Genomic DNA, 19,450 nt, shown 5'->3' on the forward strand with positions numbered 1-19,450 from the left:
CACTGTTCAGGAAGAAATGCATTTGTTTCTTTTTCTCTGTGGTTGTACTGAATGCAGAGTCTTGAATCTTAGGGTTTGTTTGTATATATTAGTATGTTTAGTTTTTGGTCCCGTATTTGCCTAGGGGTAATCTTTTCTGGTAGGAATGAATGTTGTGCTTTGTGTAGTTTAATTTTGTGGTTGACCATTATGTGTTGTTAAGATTATATTGTGTGTTACAATTAGTACTATGGGGGCGGGGTCTGGGGCAGAGATTGGGTAGAGATGGGCGGGTCTGACCCACGACTTAGCCCAGTGTTCTTCAACCATCGGTCCGCAGACCGATGCCAGTCCACAAAATAATTATTTTATTTCTGCTGGTCCATAGGTGTAAAAAGGTTGAAGAACACTGCTTTAAGGGATCTAATCTGTGGGGGCAGTTGATTCCAGTAGCTTGGTATGAAGTGGGAGTAGGATCATCATTTGGCGGATTGCAATTGAAGGCATGACCAGGGGGCGTTTTGAGGCGTATTTCATCCTGGAAGAAGAGGGACCTATTCTGCACATATGGAGGAAGCTTAGTTGTCATGTAACCCGGCACCATGTCATGCAAGGTTTTGATCACTAGCATCAGCAGCTTGCTGTGAACATTGTAAACTGGTTATTCCAGGAAAAATACTATCCGCGCTTGTTAATGGGGCTGATTAGGTAACACTAAGCTCCCCTATCTCCTGATGTCCTCTCCCCAAGCTGGAAGAACTCCCCCAAATCACAACCCCTCACCTGGAAGCCACTTCCCAGAGCAAGACATCCATCCAGAAGGACCCCCTCCAAAATCCCAGACCCTCTCTCAAACAGCAAATGCACCATCACACTCCTATAGACCTGCCTTGAATATATTCTTGGTGTCTAGTGGAGTCACCTTCAGTCATTACTGCCTTGCCAGCATTGGGTTCAAGATGGTAGTAGGGATCCCTAGCCTACAACTAAGGGTTTTTTTCAAGTTTAAGTTTATTAGGTTTTTATATACCGCCTATCAAGATTATCTAAGCGGTTTAACAATCAGGTACTCTAGCATTTTCCCCATCTGTCCCGGTGGGCTCACAGTCTATCTAACGTACCTGGGGCTATGGAGGACTAAGTGACTTGCCCAGGGTCACAAGGAGCAGCCGGGGTTTGAACCCACAACCCCAGAGTGCTGAGGCTGTAGCTCCAACCACTGCACCACACACTCCTCATGAGTGTCACACCTGTTGACATGAGTGTCACTCCTCATGTTGTCACACCCATGGTAAATTAAGCTTTAAGGTAATGTGTAAAACTGATTTGTACACCTTAATAATTAAATGACTTCCTATGATCACAAGGAGGCACTGTGGGATTTGAATTAGGCTTCCCTGGTTCTCAACCATGTGGTCTAACCATTAGGCTACTCCTCCAAACTGATCTCAAATGTAGATTGATAAATATATTTAAAAATACAAACTGTTTTTTATTGTTATTGCTGCTCCCACTTCTTAGTGGGAGGAGTTTTATTTATTTCATTTCTTCTGTTGCAATTGTATTCACTTTTCTTACTAGGCACATTACTTTCAAATTTTATATGTGCTCTTTCAATATGAATAGAAGCTTAATTTGGAAAAGAGGCAGGAACTGAAATCAGCACTAGTGATTTCAGTTCTTTGTATTTAACTCCCACCCGTTTGACAAACCAGAAGCGTTTCCTCTTGGAGTTCTTACTTCCTTTCTGGAAATGATTTTCATCTCTCTCTCGGTTTTTCCTATTTTATATTTAACCTTTTGCTTTGGCTGCTTTTTGGCAGTTTTTAAATATATCTTTCGGCCATAGGTAATTATATACAGATTTCACTGGTGCCTTTTTAATTTGATGTTTTTTTTTAAGTAACCTTTTCATCCAGCCAAAAGGGGTGTGGATGAAGGGGGTGTGGTCAAAGCACAATTGGCGCTGGCTGTAGATTGACATGGCATGAAAAATCTTTAGTAAATTGGCGCAGCTTTTCTGGTGCCTTGGACTCCCAAGAAGTAGCTGTTACAATGGATTTAGTGCATGCATGTGAAAATGGCTAGAATGTATCTGCAGGACATTAGAGATCGGGAGCATACAGGCTTAAAAAACTTTGAATTTATGGCTAAAAGTGAACCGAATCAAGTCTGAGCTTTGGAGGAGGGATTGCTTGTGCTTTACGGTTACACGCAGAGCAACGGATTTTGCTGCTTCTCTTCTCTCTCCGGCAATTCAGCTCGTTGGAAATCTAGCCATGGGGTGTGGACTGAGAAAGTTAGATGATCCAGATGACAGCAGTCCTGGAAAAATTTTTTCAACATTAAAAAGGCCGCAAGTGGAAACAAAGACAGATTCTCCTTACGAATACTTATTGCTGGATTTTAGTTTAGAAGGTACATGTTTCCTGTTCCTCTCTTTTAAAAAGGGTTCCTCAACTGTTCTGGGTTGCTTTATATATTTTTTCCTCTACTTGTAGAAGAATTATTCCAGAGTATTTTTCCTGTCAGTAAAATCAGAATTAAAGTACAGCTTGTATCGGAAGCTAATATATATATATATATATATATATATATATATATATATATATATATATATATATATATATATATATATATATATATATATATATAATGCTATTTCACTTTGTTTACCCCACACCCACCCCAGTTGTTCCTGGTTTCTAAAGCGGAAAAATAGTGTGATTTGGGATGGTCTTAAATTACTTCAATAACTTCTGAACTGTTTTGCAAAAGCATGCAAGAATCTCAACTTTCAGTCACAATCTGTAAGACACAGTATAAGCCTTGATAAGCAACAAATTACACAATATTCTTACAGATCTTTTGCTATAAATCTTAGATCGGTCTTCAAGCAAATCTTTTGATTCTGCTTTCCCAATTACAGTTTGTGGCTAAATGGTTTTTGGCTGAAATAGCTATGAGATTTTTCTTTGCAGTTGACAAAAATATCTTACAGGGTACATTTTTCCCAGCCGTGTTTTTTCTCTCTGAGAAACTCCCATTTCAAAGTTGAAAACACAAATAAACAAGCCCAGATGGCTGCCCTCTGGGAACAGAGACAGCTCTGTTCTGCAGAATACTTTGAAGGGCCTCGAGTGTTTTACAGTCAAGTTTGCTAGAAGGTTTGCCTAGTTGGTCTGAAGTAATTGCAGAGTTAAAAAAACAACAAAACTGATCTGTTATCTATTCTGTTCCACAACATGAGAACTTGATTCATTAACACATTTCTTAAGTGTACCAAACCAAAAATATCTTCTGTACTTTTAAAAATAGTTTTATGGACATTTTCAAAAGAGTAAAGGTTGTAGGGGTAAGTTAGCATACTCCTCAACATTGATTGATTGGTTTGTTTAATATTTGTGTGTAACAAGTTGGTATAGTATAATATCCAAGATAAGATACTTTTCTGAAAAGTAGATAAATTAAGAGGTGTTGAAATGATCTGTGACTTGTAGGTAGCGGTGTGGTGTAGGAGGTCAATGGCTCAGTCCCTGGATGAGTCCTCTGCCATGGCAATCAGTCAGGGATACTTCAGGGGTGGCATTCACAGCATCTTGGAGGAAAGGCATCACTGATATCAAGTCATTCACTTTTGACTGAATTTAGAGCCCATGCCACAAAGTTGAAAAAGAAAGGAGTGAATGTGTAATATACAGTGGTACCTTGGTTTGCGAGTATAATTCATTCCAGAAGCATGCTTGTAATCCAAAGCACTCGTATATCAAAACAAATTTCCCCATAGGAAATAATAGAAAGAAACTCGGACGATTCGTTCCAAATCCCAAAAAGTTTAATAGAAAATACAGTATTGTACGTACTTGTTGTATTGTGAGATCTCACTCATTTCAAACAGTCACTACACTGTGGGTGAATTGGGTGTGATGCTTTTATTACATTCAGCCGCGCTCAGCGTAAGATGTGCATATGTTGTGCGCGCTTGAAGTTCAGGCACATGTATTATGTTCAGCCGCAATCAGTGATGTGATGCGCATATATTGTGTGTATTTGATGTGACGCACGTATATGTGTTCGTACTGTAAGACAACGCTTGTTTATCAAATTAAAATTTAAGAAAATGTTTTGCTTGTCTTGCAAAACACTTGTAAACCACATTACTTGCTATCCAAGGTTTGACTGTACTAACCTAACCTAACCTAATCTGTAATTTCTGGGTTTCTCTGTGCCTAATGAGGTTCAAAGTGACTTAAAATTCTCAGGAATAGCAATAGTGTGATAAGGATTACATAGTAATTGTATAGTGAATATCATACAACGTGGAGATCAGAAAGAGCTGGGGAATACAGGTAGGTGTTATAAGGTAAACAAAGAGTGGATTGGGTACACAGAGGGACCAGCATTTATGCAGACAGGTGAAGACAAAAAAACAGTAGGTCTGCTTATTGCTTGAAGTTGCTTTGAAATTGTCATTGGAATACACAATACAATTGAATGACTTGGTTTCAAGACATTTTCTGATTATAGCAGCAATGGAAGAATCCTCCAGGGAAAGGGTAGAAGAAGTCTCATAACACCATAATTCACTGGTTCCATTGGAGGAGTGAAAGGTTAAGAACAAATAAGCCAAGTTTACATCTTGCAGCGCTCTCCTATGTCTCTTGAGAAAGTGGCAATCTAAATTGTAAACTGTGATAAGGATATGCATAAATCTCAATATTTGCATCATTCATTCTTACAGGACTAATTCTCAATCATTGGCAAAAATCCTCCTAAATAATTCGAATAGAAGTTAAATCTAGTAATGTAATGTAATGTAATGTAATGTAATGTAATTTATTTCTTATATACCGCTACATCCGTTAGGTTCTAAGCGGTTTACAGAAAATATACATTAAGATTAGAAATAAGAAAGGTACTTGAAAAATTCCCTTACTGTCCCGAAGGCTCACAATCTAACTAAAGTACCTGGAGGGTAATAGAGAAGTGAAAAGTAGAGTTAGAGGAAAAATAAAAATAAAATAAACATTTTAACAAGACAGCATTGATCTAAATACTTTGGAAGGTAGAAGAGAGGAGAGAAAGGAATAGAAGCAGAAGGGGGAGCTGTTAAACAGTAGAATTCTGGAGAAATTTAAATGATAGAAATAGAACAAAACAAAGACAAAAGGCAAAACAATAGATAAGATTAAAGATAAATCATAAGCTGGAAAGAAAAATAAAATAAAACTTTGTCTTCAATCCACGGTTTCAGCATCAGTGATGAAGTGGAGCAAGTAAGTTTAGGAGGAGCGATTGACGTTTCCAGAAAGTGCATTAAATATCCATTTAGCAGGCTGAGTATATAAATATAATTAAGTTTGCAAGCACTGAACTTGATTTTCCCAACGGGAGAGCCATTTAACTAACTGCTTGGTCAGGGGAATGTTCATGCTGTAACAATTCAAATAATCAAATTTCCTTCTGTCAGCCACCAGGAAATTTGATTATTTGAATTGCTGCAGCACGAATATGCCCCTGATGAAACGGTTTATGTGTTATCTGCTTTAAAAGCCTAAGCGACTTACAATAAAACATACCTTAAAATAGATATACAAATTTCAAAAATATATATCAATTTTGACCCTACTATCAGTGCCTATAAACCGAATCTTAAACAACCTGTCTTGTCATAATTCCATAGAGAACATATTTTTATATAGTATTTTACTACAACTCATAAAGGTTTTTACGAAAAAATGAGTTTTCAACAGTTTTCTGAAGTACAACATATCTTTGCACAAGTGTATTGATTCTAGAATAGTATTTCATAATACAGGACCAACAGTGAAATGGGCCTCCTGTCAGGAAAACCAAGTTCATTGATTGTAAGCTTAATTATATTTATACATGCAGCCTGCTAAGTGGATATTTAATGCACTAGATTTAAATTATATTCAGATTGTTTAGGAGGATTTTGTCAATGAATGAGAATTAGTCCCATAAGAATGCATGATACAAATATTGAGATTTATGCATCGGGTCTCCTGAGGCTTTTTCCTCCATTTTGAAAAGTTTCTTTATGAGTGTGTATATCCTTATCACTGTTTACAATTTAGATTGTCTCTCTATTTATGGTCATAACTTTTTTTTTTTTTAATTGTTGAACAAAGAAAAAGCATAGTACAAAACAAAGGTTATCCAAACCAAAGTTCAACCAATACACTTTTATAAATTTCCCCCTCACCCCAAAAAAAACAAACCAACAACTCTACCCTCAATTATCCAATCCTGCCTGCCCCCTTTGAGAAAAGACAAACTATCATTACTGAAGGTAGTTTGGCAGGTTAAATAATACAAGCAGCGAAACCCCACCATAAAGAAGGTGTAAGCAAAACAGTCAAAGAGATTGTACAGTATGGGAAGAAGTAACCAAACTTAGTCCAAGGAAAACCATTCCATCCCACAATGTGTACTCCAAAATTACCCCCTCAACACCCCCCTCCAAAAAAAACCCCCAGAAAGCTGGGGAATGAGAAAATATGCAGCAAACAGCCAAAATATTTAATGTGAGGGGATTTTCTCCAGTTGTAATTATGTACCTTGAGAAAGTGGGCCATCATGTCACCCTCTATTGCCTCAGATACAAACTTAGGGTCTCATTTATTAATGTGCTTTAATGTGTTATACAATTAGAGCCTGATGGTATATGAGCTGGCTAAAAAAAAAAATCAGCAATAAGCATAATTCTATAATAGTTATGTGCACTGCATAGAATCACGCTTAGCACTGTGCTGCTATGTGTCATAACTTTTAGGTGTACCCATTTAAGCCGGGTTTTTCTTGGCCTAAATGCCTGTACCTATGTTGTGTGCCCATTGGTACATAACTTTAAAAAAGACCCATGATCCATCCCAAATCACGCCTACTTTTAGCTAGTTCACCAGACATTGCGCATAACACTTTATGCTGTGCGCCTACCAATTATGAGGTATTAATTGGCAATTAGCATCAATAACTTGTATTTATTTTAAGTTATGCACCTACATCAGTTAAGTTCGCTGATGTATGCTCATACCTTTAGGTGCCATATATAGAATCTGGCCTCACTAAATAGTTCCATTGGAAAAAAATGAGGCTAGCTTTAAATAATATGCATTAAGTTACATTAATGTGTTTGCATGTTAACATATATGAACAAATTAAGCCCTTAGATTGTAAGCCCATTGCATCGGGGAACTACCTACTATATCTGCTTTTAACTTGCCTTGTGCTCTGGCTTGGAAATATCTAAATATAACCATACTTGACCTGGGAAAACATAACAACTGAAGATGCACTTATTTTATTTTTCTTTACTTTTCATTATAATTGTGCTGTTTGTCTTTTGTATTTCAGAGTTTGCTCACCAATTTCATTATATTCCAGTGCTACCGTGCAGCGGTGGTATCCCATTATTGATCCAAGCCCTCCTAGAAGTGACACCACTGCTACTGTGGCTTAGTAAAGGGGGGAATAACCCTGGTATAATCGGGATCAAGCTCTTCTCAAACCTCAGTTGCAATCCCTCGAACATCGCTGGCGTAAAAACAAATTCTCTTATCTCTTTTCATTGTGCAAACATGCCACTAGACAATATAAACATTAAATTTATCAAGCCAAAGAGCAATATTTCTCTGAGAAAATTAAACATGCTAAAAATTCCTCAGTTGTATATTTGATACATAATAGACTTACCTCTCAACTCTCCACAATTGCAAACTTGTCCATCTTACCTACAGCTCAAGACCTGTCGATTACATTCTTTACCTCTTCTTCCATCTTGGATCCTCAATTATCAGGTGCCACAGAATCCTTACATCTTCAATACTCTCTAAATTTAATATTCCTTCCCTCAATGACATTTCTCATATAATATCTACTATGAAAATCACCACATCCCCTAATGACCCGATACCCTCTGGTATTCTTAAAAAAAAAATAAAACCATTTAGACATCTTTGCCCCTTCCATTCTCAACATGATATCCACTAGCCTTTTACAAGGAATCGTTCCTTCAACCTGGTAACATGTGATCATAATACCAAACTTAAAGATTTTAAAATTCCTCCAGATGACTGCAGTAACGTATTGTCCAATTTCTAATCTACCGTTCTTAGCAAAAAAAGCAGAAAAAATTGTATTTAGTGCTCGTTCAGATTTTTTAGACTCAACCAACTTCCTGTATCCCAATTAAACCAGATTTCACAACCTTCATTCTATACAGACATCTCTTATTGGCCTTACAGCCAAAAGTTTATATTATATAGACCAGTGGTTCCCAACCCTGTCCTGAAGGACCACCAGGCCAATCGGGTTTTCAGGATAGCCCTTATGAATATGCATGGAGTAGATTTGCATGCTTGTCACTTTCATTATATGCAAATCTCTCTCATGCAAATTCATTAGGACTAGCCTGAAAACCCGATTGGCCTGCTGGTCCTCCAGGATAGGATTGGGAACCACTGATATAGACCATCAAACAGTTCTCATCTTGCTAGGTCTTAGCGCAGCCTTCAACACTGTTGACCATGCACTCCTTCTCAACTGGCTCTAGGATATTGGCATTTCTGGCACTTGTCTTACTTGGCTCTCTTCCTACCTGAAAGACAGATCATACTTGGTACAGTTTAACTAAATTATATCAGAACCCTTCAAGCCCCCATCTGGAGTCTCACAAGGATCTCTACTTGCCCCACTATTATTCATCATATTCATGTCTCCAATATTGACCATTATACAATCTATCAGTTTTACCATCCTCATCTATGCTGACAACATTCAGCTTCTTCACTCTAGTATAAAATTACTCTTCATATTAAAGAAATCAATTCTAAATTCTCTATCATCACCAATTGGTTACTTAACAACTGCCTGTTTCTCAATCCTGCAAAATCTAAAGACATATTATTTTCTCGCATTTCCCCTCCTGATCTGTCTACTCCCTTAATACTCTCAGGAACACCTCTACCAATCTTCGACTTCTAGGAGTTACATTTGACAGTACCTTCAAACCTCAAATATCCTCTGTTGTTCAACAATTTATTTTTTTTTTTGCTTAGGAAAATCTGTTCTCTCAGACCTCTCCTTTATCCATCCACATTGAATATATTAATACTCTCTTATAAGCCAGTTAGATTACTGCAACTCTCTATATAAAGGTATCACCAATAAAGAACCACATCGCCTACAAATAATACAAAATGCTTTTATCAAACTCATAGTAGGAGCTGAAAAATATGATCATGTTATCCCCCTTCTTAAAACAGCTCACTGGCTACCCATTACACATAGAATCACATTCAAACTCTTATTTATCATATTCAGGACAAGAATTCATCAATCACCCTTTATTTAGACTAACTTTTAACACCTTACATACCCTCATGTACACTAAGGGTCCTTTTACTAAGGCACGCTAACTGATGTAGCGCATGCTAAATGCTAAGGCGCTCATTATATTCTATGTGTGCCTTAGCATTTAGCGCACGCTAAATTGGTTAGTGCACCTTAATAAAAGGACCCCTATGTTCTTTGGAAAAAAACTCTTAACATCCCTTCATTTATACATGTTGTATATGACTTAAGTCATTCTTCAATCTTGTCAGTTACTGGTCCTTCATTATGGAACTCTTTACCTCTCCAACTTAAGTTAGAAACCTCTCTTGAAAAATTTAAAGCTGATCTAAAAACTTTTCAGCAATGCTTACAGTTCCTGATTTCATTCTCATCATTTATAGATTAAGACTGACTCCAGGATACAAATATGCATTTAACTAATTAATTTTTTTTTTTCTTTCTCTTCTCCTTTCCTATTAAATATTATAGCTCCCTCTCAGTTATAATTCTTTATATTCTTATCTATTCTATTCTTTTCTCCTTTCCACCATTACAACACTATTGTAAAATGCATTGAAGCTGTTACAGCTTGAGAAAGAACCTGAATTTTGATTACTAGGATAGAGCTAGTAACTCAGGGTACTTTGCTATTCAAACCTCCAGAATTTCCAAGGCTCCCTTGACTCAGAGCCTGATAGAACTTAGCTCTCACCTACAGTGCAAGCATCAATGATAATCAGCTCCAAAGTGGTGATGACTTGCTTGTTTGCTTATATTGTATGCTCCTTTTTCGATTGTACTCCTGAGGCAGGTTTCTAAACCGAAACATGGAAAATGTTGGCTCCATTCTCTTTGTGACTGTGCTATTTGGTGAAGGAAAATGCTAACATGGAACATGTTGTAAGAATCCAGCTGTGAGATTAATAAAGCATTGACCACTATAACTAAATCTGTAAGCACCACATGTGAACATAAGTAATGAATGTTCCATAGTTGGAAGAGATTGAGGAGAGAGAGAGGCAATGAGTTGCTGCAGCAAAAATCAGGTCTAGAAAAGAAGAACAGCACAATTTTAACAACTTTTATTTCAAGAGCAACCATTGTACTATATATATATAGGTATAGTACTACATATGGGTATGGATCAAATGTTCATAGATCATATGTCCAACATTTCTGTGCACACATAGGGCCATATTCTGTATATGTTGTCTACTATATATGTTGCCAATTAGAACAGCACAGAATGGTTCTACAAGGTACGTATACCTTTTTATAGAATCATACTAAGCACTAGTATGCAATGCATAACTTAGGCACTGGCATTTAGGCCAGTTAAAACCATGTCTAAATGCCTGCATCAGGTATAATCTATAGCAGAGGTTCTTAATAGGGGGTATGTGTACCAGTTGCAGGGGGTACACGGCACTGTAATATCTTGCCCTTCTGCTGGTACCACCACTACCGCATCCTCCCATCCTTCTGCCGATGCCACTGTGACCATCAATTTAGCTCCTGTGTCCCTCTCAGACTAGCAGCCTCAGTAGCGTCTCCTTCTTCCTGCCCTCCAGTTGCAGGCACCCCTTCACAAAGCCCTGTGTAGGCTCCCAGCTCACCACCAAAACTGACCCAGAAGCCTTCCCTCTGACATCAGAGCTGATGTTAGAGGAAAGGCTTCTGGGTCAGTCATGTGCAAGAGCCACTGCCCATGGCCCTGTAAAGAAGAAAAATGCGGCTGAAGGCATGAAGAAGGCAACCCACCTGAACGGCCCTGAAAGGAGTGAACGAGCCTGTTGGGATAAATACAGGAGAGAGGGGACATGAATGTGGAACAAAGGAAGGAGGGAGGGGGAAGAAGCGCAGCGCATTGGGACATGAAGGACACAAATTTGGGACAAAGGCTGGAAGGAAGGAGGGGCATGAACTCTGACAGATTGAAATGGATGCAAGAGGGAGGAATGTTGGACATAGTGGTGGAGGGAGAGATGTGCCATGGTGCAGGAGAGGGGTGAAAGAAGGAGGAATGGTGGGCATGGGGCTGGTGGGCAGGGGCAAAAGATGCACATGGTCCAGGGAATGAGAGGGAGAAATGTTGGATGTGGCAGTAGAGGGGGTGAGAGAGATGTACCCTAGATCCCTCCCTCTCTCCACTCCCTTTGCAGCAAGGGAGGGAATGAGAGAAAGAGAGATGGTAGACAGTGAGAGAGAGAGGGAGACATATTGTATATTGGGGTGGAGGAGAGAGGAAGGGAGTAGGGAGGGGAAAAAGAGGGAAAATGATTCAGGATAGAAGAGAGTGAGGATGCTGTACAATGGGAGGGATGGAAGAGAAAAATGCTGGACCATGGTATGAGGAACCAATGGACAGCAGCTGTTTGAAGTAAAAGTAGAATTTGCAGAAGACAGGAAAGCAGAAAAAAAGAGAAACTGGAGCCAACTTGATGGAAAAATTAATCTCCAGATAATTAAGGTAAAAAAACGAATGTATTGACTGAAATATGTTAGCTTTGGGAAATGTATATAGCAGATGTCTTTGTGCTGTGTTCAACAGAAAAGGAAATGCATTTCTGGGGGGGGGTTGTTTTTGGTTTTTATTATTTTATTTATCAAATTTCAAATTATAATACAAGAATTTACTCTTGCGTCAGAAATATAGCAGAAAACAATAAGATCATAATACAAATATTAAACAAAAATTAAAGAAGAAACAAATTTTTACTCCTTAGACCTCAAACCTAGAAGGAGGAATTAAAAGGAAAGTGAGGAAAAACTTACCCCTTCTTCTATTAAACTGCACTAGCAGTTTTTAGCACAGTGAGCCGTGCTGAATGGCCCGCACTGCTCCCAACGCTCATAGAGTTCCTATGAGCGTCTGGAGCAGCGTGGGCCATTCAGCACAGCTCAACGCACTAAAAACTGTTACTGCAGTTTAATAGAAGAGGTCGTTAATTTCCATAAAGTTAATCAGGCATTGGCTTAACAGCTTTAAATCCCCTTATTTTAAATCGCTGATCTAAATATCTAAACATTCCCTATTGCCAGTTTCTTCCGATCTAAAAAGGTTCACAGCTGTTCGGGAGAATAAAACACATTTAACCCTCATATATTAGACATTTGCAGGGGTAGGCTCAAATAAATGTACCACCTAAAGACAATATTGCAGGTCTAATTGCAAGAAACAATTTTCTACGTTTCTGCGTCTGCCTAGTTACATCTGGGTACATATATACTTTTTTTCCATATAACAATATTTGTGACATATGGAAATATATTCTAAACAAAGCATTTACATCTTGCTCAAAAACTAAAGAAATTAACAACATTGCTCTTTCAGAGGTCTCAGATACTGTTGTCTCAAGCAAATCTGTAACATTTAAGGCTCCATCAGCATAGTTTAATTTCTCTAGTGTTAACATAAGAACATAAGCAATGCCTCTGCTGGGTCAGACCTGAGGTCCATCATGCCCAGCAGTCCGCTCACGCGGCGGCCCAACAGGTCCAGGACCTGTGCAGTAATCCTCTATTTATACCCCTCTATCCCCTTTTCCAGCAGGAAATTGTCCAATCCTTTCTTAAACCCCTGTACTGTACTCTGCCCTATTACTCCCTCTGGAAGCGCATTCCAGGTGTCCACCACTCGTTGGGTAAAGAAGAACTTCCTAGCATTCGTTTTAAATCTGTCCCCTTTCAACTTTTCCAAGTGTCCTCTTGTTCTTTTATTTTTCGAAAGTTTGAAGAATCTGTCCTTCTCTACTCTCTCTATGCCCTTCATGATCTTATAAGTCTCTATCATATCCCCTCTAAGTCTCCTCTTCTCCAGGGAAAAGAGACCCAGTTTCTCCAATCTCTCAGCGTATGAGAGGTTTTCCATCCCTTTTATCAAGCGTGTCGCTCTCCTCTGAACCCTCTCGAGTAACGCCATATCCTTCCTAAGGTACGGAGACCAATATTGGACGCAGTATTCCAGATGTGGGCGCACCATCGCCCGATACAATGGCAGGATAACTTCTTTTGTCCTTGTTGTAATACCCTTCTTGATTATGCCTAGCATTCTATTTGCTTTCTTAGCGGCTGTTGCGCACTGTGCCGTCGGCTTCATTGTCATGTCCACCATTACCCCCAAGTCCCTTTCTTGGTTGCTCTCATTCAATAATATCCCTCCCATCGTATAGTTGTACCTCGGGTTTCTGTTTCCAACATGCAATACTTTACATTTCTCAACGTTGAACTTCATCTGCCATCTCGCCGCCCATTCCCCCAATTTGTTCAAGTCCCTTTGCAATTCTTCGCATTCCTCTTTAGTCCCAGCTCCACTAAATAGTTTTGTATCGTCCGCAAATTTTATTATCTCACACTTCGTGCCTGTTTCTAGATCATTTATGAATATATTAAATAGCAGCGGCCCGAGCACTGAGCCCTGCGGAACACCACTCGTGACCCCCATCCAGTCCGAATAGTGGCCCTTCACCCCTACCCTCTGTTTCCTACCCGCCAACCAGTTTCTGATCCATCTATGTACGTCTCCGTCCACTCCATGGTTCTTCAGTTTCCGGAGTAGACGTTCGTGAGGCACCTTGTCAAAGGCTTTTTGGAAATCAAGGTATATGATGTCTATGGGGTCTCCTCTGTCCATCCGTTTGTTAATTCCTTCGAAGAAGTGCAATAAGTTCGTTAGGCACGATCTCCCCCTGCAGAAACCATGTTGGGTTGTTTTCAAAAGTTTGTTTCTTTCCAGATGTTCATCGATGTGTTCTTTAATCAGTGCTTCCGTCAGTTTCCCCGGAACCGAGGTCAAACTCACTGGTCTGTAGTTTCCCGGGTCACCTCTTGATCCCTTTTTAAAGATGGGCGTGACATTGGCTATCTTCCAATCCTCCGGGATCATGCCCGTTTTCAAGGATAGGTTGCAAATTTGCTGCAGTAGTTCCGCTATCTCCTCCTTTAATTCCTTCAGAACCCTGGGATGGATTCCGTCCGGACCCGGGGATTTGTCAGTTTTAAGTTTTTCTATCTGCCTGTGTACATCATCAAGGCTCACTTCCATGGATGTTAATTTTTCTGCTTGATTTCCATTGAAGATTTGTTCAGATTCCGGTATGTTGGTTGTGTCTTCGTTTGTAAATACAGACGAGAAGAACATGTTGAGTCTTTCTGCGACTTCTTTCTCCTCCTTCACCGCTCCCTTCCTGTCTCCTTCGTCCAGCGGTCCTACCTCCTCCCTAGCTGGCTGTTTCCCTTTAACATATCTGAAGAACGGTTTGAAATTTCGTGCCTCCCTGGCTAGCCTCTCTTCATACTCTCTTTTGGCTTTTCGAACCACACGGTGACATTCTTTTTGATACTTCCTGTGCTCCTTCTGGTTCCCTTCAGTTTTGTCCTTTTTCCATTCCCTGAATGAATTTTTCTTATTGCCTATCGCTTCCTTCACTATTTTAGTCATCCATACTGGGTCTTTTGTTCGACCCTTTTTGCACCCCTTTCTGAATCTGGGGATGTGCAGATTTTGTGCCTCGCTCACTGTGTCTTTGAAAAAAGACCAGGCATGTTCTACTGTTTGCCATTTTTTGGAAGTGTTCCTAAGTTTCTTCCTTACCATTTCCCTCATTGCTTCATAGTTTCCTTTCCTGAAGTTGAAAGATGTCGCTATGGTTCTCTTTCTGTTCGGTATGCCTACTTCAATCTTGAACTTGATCATATTATGATCACTGTTTCCCAACGGTCCCACTACTTCCACTTCCTTTGCAGGTCCCCTTAGTCCATTTAGGATTAAATCCAGAGTGGCATTTCCTCTCGTCGGTTCTCTAACAAGCTGCTCCATGAAGCAATCTTGTATAGCCTCCAGGAATTCTGTCTCCCTAGCGCATCTTGAGCTATGCCTGGTGGGGATCCCCAAGCAGTGCCAGTTAAGGACTTCCTCCAAACGTGAACGGAACTTCCCTCCACCAAGCATAGCAGTTACTGGCAGCCAGTGGCATACCAAGGGGGGTGGGGGGGAGTTCTGCCCCAGGTGCAGCTTTAGGGGGGGTACACAGCTGGCCCAGTCCCTATCGCGCTCCCTCCCTCCTTACTGCCGCCCTCCTTACTGTCGCTGCCGAGTTGAATCAGCTTCCTTTCTCCCTCCCTGCCCCTTACCTTCGTGGCGCTTTCACACCCCTTCCCCCCAACAGGCCCGGTCTGACAAACCTCCCTGCCCTGTGGCCGGCGATGTCTAAACTGCCTTCTTACAGCAGCTGCAGCGTTGAAGCTGCGTGTGGCTGCCGTAAAGGTCATCTCTGACGCAACCAGAAGTTGCATCAGAGACGACCTTTACAGCAGCCATATGCAACTACAACACTCCAGCAGAGATGCCAGACTATGGGGGGAGAGAAGGGAAGAAGGTAAGGGGGGGTGAAAGCGCCACGAAGGTAAGAAGCAGGGAGGGAGAAAGGGAGGAAAGATGGGGTGGAGAGGAAAAGATGCTGAAGAGAAATGGGTAAAACAGAGGGGGGAGAAGGACGCTGAAAGCACATGGGGAAGACAGGGGGAGAAGGACGCTGAAAGCACATGGGGAAGACAAAGTGGGGAGAAGGACGCTGAAAGCACATGGGGAAGACAGGGGAGAAAGATGCTGAAAGGACATGGGGAAGACAGCGGAGGGAGAAGAACGCTAAAGCACATGGGGAAGACAGAGGGGGAGAAGGATGCTAAAGGGAAATAGTGAAGAGAGTGGGGAGAAGACGCTGAAGGGAAATGGAGGGAGTGGGGAGAAGATGCTGGAAGGGAAGAAGCAGAGATGCCAGACTATAGGGGGAGAGAAGGGAAGAAGATGGGTGCCAGACCAATTTGGAAGGGGGGGAAAAGGGAGAGGCACAGTAACAGAGCAAATGGAAGACGCAGAGAGAAGAGAGACAGTGGATGGAAGGAATTAAATGAGAAGATGAGGAAGGCAGAAACCAGACAACAAAGGTAGAAAAAAAATTATATTTCTTTTTTTTTTTTCCTTCAGGATAAAGTAGTATATTAGTTGTGTTGATAAAAATTTATAAACAAAGCCCTGCCAGCTGAACATCTCTTTCTCCAGTTCAGCAGCCAGAACTTTGATTTATAAGGAAGGAATAAGCTAAATATTGCAGTACTGAGGCTTGTATGGATGCTGCGGGGACGTTGACGGGATGGTGAAGGGAATGGCGGTGATGGGGCAGTGAAGGGGACGGTGCAGTGACGGGGACAGATTTTTTTCCCCATGTCATTCTCTAGTGCTCACGTCAAAAGCTTCCCTCTGACTCAGCTTCCTCTTTCCGCTTTTGACTGAGCACCGCGTTGCCGATCTGAAGTTCTGTTGATGCTGGGGGTAGAAGAAGGCCCGTTGCCGATCTTAAGTGTCATCGCGGGGGGGGGGGGGGGCGTTGTCGATCTTGTTGCCAAAATCGGAAAGGTGTGGAAGTGAGAAAGATAGGCCTGTGGTGGATGGAGAGATTGAGAGAAGGGGGCTGATGATGGAAGTGAGGAGAAAGGGGAGAGAGAAGAGGGCAGATGATGGAAGTGGGGGGAAGAGAGAGAACGGGCAGATGATGGAAGTGGGGGGGAAGAGAGAAGGGGCAGATGATGGAAGTGGGGGGAAAGAGAGAGAAGGGGCAGATGATGGAAGTGGAGAGAAGGTGGAGAGAGAAGAGTGCAGATGATGGAAATGGGGAGAATGGGAAGATGATGGAAGTGGGGAGAGAGAAGAGGGCAGATGATGGAAGTGGGGAGAAGGGAGAGCAAATGCTGAATGTAAGTGGAGAAAGAGAACACATACTGGATGGAAAGTGGGATAAAGAAAAAGGACATATGCTGGATGGGGAAGAAGATAGAGTTAGTGAGATAGTGGAGGGGTGAAGGAAAGGGGTGGCATGCTGTGGGTAGACATAGTGAAAAGAGGGAAACTAAGGACTGCATAGTAAGAAATAATTTAATTTAGACGGAGGCAGAAAATAAAGAAGGAAGACCAGAAAAGGAAAGGGAAGAGAGAGATGCCAGAGAATGGGGAAGGAGACAGAGATATCAGATCTGAGCGGAGGAAATGAGAAGAGAGAGATGCTAAAAACCACAGGGGGGAGGGAAAGAGAGATGAAAGGAGAAAGATGCCAGACCATGAGGGACCAGAGGGAAGATGATGGATGCCAGACCAAAGGGGGAGTCTAGAGTAGAGGTCTGCATAAGAACGGGGATCGCGGAAATCCCGCGGGTCCCGCAGGAATCCCCCCTTAACCCACGGGACTCCCACGGGGACCCCCCTCTAACCAACGGGACTCCCATGGGGATGGAAGGCTTTGGAAGCAGGGTTCATCCATATAATATAATGGACAAGTCAGCCTTAGTAAAAGAGGGGATTTATAAGTTAATTACCTGAACAGAAAACAAAAAAAGGGTTCCACCAAAGAGATTCCACAAGGAAAACAGCAGTGCTAACACAAAAGAAACTGTGAAATTGATGATCCTGTCAGAAGTAATTGCTGCTTTTTATGGGGACAGGCGGAGATGGAGGTAATTCCTTGCGGGGATGGGTGGGGATGGAGAGGATCCTGACGGGGATGGGTGGGGATGGAGAGGATCCTGGCGGCGACGGGTGGGATTTCTGTCCCCGTGTAACTCTCTAGTCTAGAGAAGAGATGGCAGGGGGAGACAGACAATTTCTGGAAAGGGCAGACAGTGGATGGAATGGGCAGATGCTGGATTGAAGAGACAGGGCAGACACTGGAAGGAAAAGAGTGAAAAGAAGATAAAAGCAGAAACCAGAGACAACAAAAGGTAGAAAAAAAATCATTTTATTTCTATTTTGTCATTAGAATATATCAGATTTGAAATATATATCCTGCTAGAGACTTAACTGGGGACTGCAAAGCCCAGGCAGTGCTTCTTTAGTTTCTAGCTGGCTTAGGGCTCTCTCGGACCAGGGGGCAGTTGCCCTAGTTGCACTCCCCTAACACTATTCCTGTCATTTGTGACTGCAGTATTCTGTTAGCATGATATTTCTCTGTAGCATTCTATAATAATTTGGCTTGTTCAGTTTTCTTGATAGTAGAGGGGATATATATGAAGGGGAGGGGAGACAGGGGTTTTGTTGGTCCTTGCTCTATATTTATATTTATAAAATGACAATTGTACAGAATATTGTTTCTCTTTATACTTTAATAAAATATGTTCAATATAAAATCATAACTGAGACTTATGCAGATGGGATCAGATGGTTTGCGGGGACTGAGCTTGCGGAGATGGGGTGGAAATGTGTTTTTTTAATTTCAGACTTAGTAGTTTTCCGGTCCACAAAATAATTCTTATATTTCTGCCGGTCCACGGGTGTAAAAAGGTTGAAAAACACAGCTCTAGAGCAGAGTCGGCAGCTGCGCTGAGGTGCAGGAAGGTCCCCCGATGACTCGTCTTGCTCCAGAAGAAGTAAGTTATGTCGGAGGGGGTGGACCCAGCAGATGCAGTCATTGCGGGTCCTTGCCGCAACTCCCTGCGTCTGCCAGGTCAACTCCCTCCGATGTAATTTACTTCTTCTGGAGCAAAGCCTGGAGTCATCACAAGACCTTCCAGCACGTGGCTGCTGACTCTGCTCCAGTGCTAGTACGTCGGAGTAGGGTGGACCGGCAGCTACAGTCATCTCGAGAAAGGAGCAGGACTGCTGTAATGAAAGAGTGGTGCAGAGAGAGAAAGGGGGCAGGGTGGTATGGAAGGGTGCTGCTGATGGAATTGATGTACAGGGAAAGGGGAGAGAGACATAAGGGGAAGGATGCTGGATGGAATTGGATCGGAGGGAAAGAAAGGGGGCAGATGCTGATTGAAGAGGGGTGGATGGAGAGAGAAAGGGAAGACATTGGATGGTAGTGTGGCAGGTAGAGGGGGAGCCTATGCTGGTAGTAGTGAAAAGACACCAGTGCTGGCAGTATATGCAATTGGCTGCTGCTTTGGGCTGTAAATGAAGGTAAGATCACCCCTACTCCTATGATTGTGCCAATTCTTTGGGGTGGTGGCGTCATAGTCCCAATGGTCCCCCTCGTTCCAATGCCTATGGATGAAACTGAAACTGTTAGAAGTTCTTAATAAATAGACATTGTAGTTTATTATTATTTTAGGCACTTTTACTGGAGTA

General features: G+C 41.5%; 1 protein-coding gene across 9 annotated transcripts in view; it reads left to right on the forward strand.

The window, feature by feature from the left end:
• Window positions 1-1,944: 1,944 nt before the first annotated feature.
• The window catches only part of RFTN2 (raftlin family member 2), an 82,912-nt gene continuing 65,406 nt past the window's right edge, over window positions 1,945-19,450 (forward strand). For 5 of the 9 annotated variants that reach the window (XR_004539578.1, XM_033945831.1, XM_033945836.1 and 2 more), the window contains exon 1: window positions 1,949-2,397. Coding sequence is in view for 6 of the 9 variants with exons in the window: in XM_033945831.1 (XP_033801722.1) it covers window positions 2,259-2,397 (139 nt within the window). In the remaining 3 variants the exon portion in view is untranslated. Of the gene's footprint in view, window positions 2,398-19,450 lie in introns of all 9 variants that reach the window. The other 4 variants (XR_004539579.1, XM_033945837.1, XM_033945830.1 and 1 more) reach the window with 3 other exon arrangements.

The sequence above is a fragment of the Geotrypetes seraphini genome, chromosome 5 (genome assembly GCF_902459505.1).
Source record: "Geotrypetes seraphini chromosome 5, aGeoSer1.1, whole genome shotgun sequence".
NCBI lineage: Eukaryota > Metazoa > Chordata > Amphibia > Gymnophiona > Dermophiidae > Geotrypetes > Geotrypetes seraphini.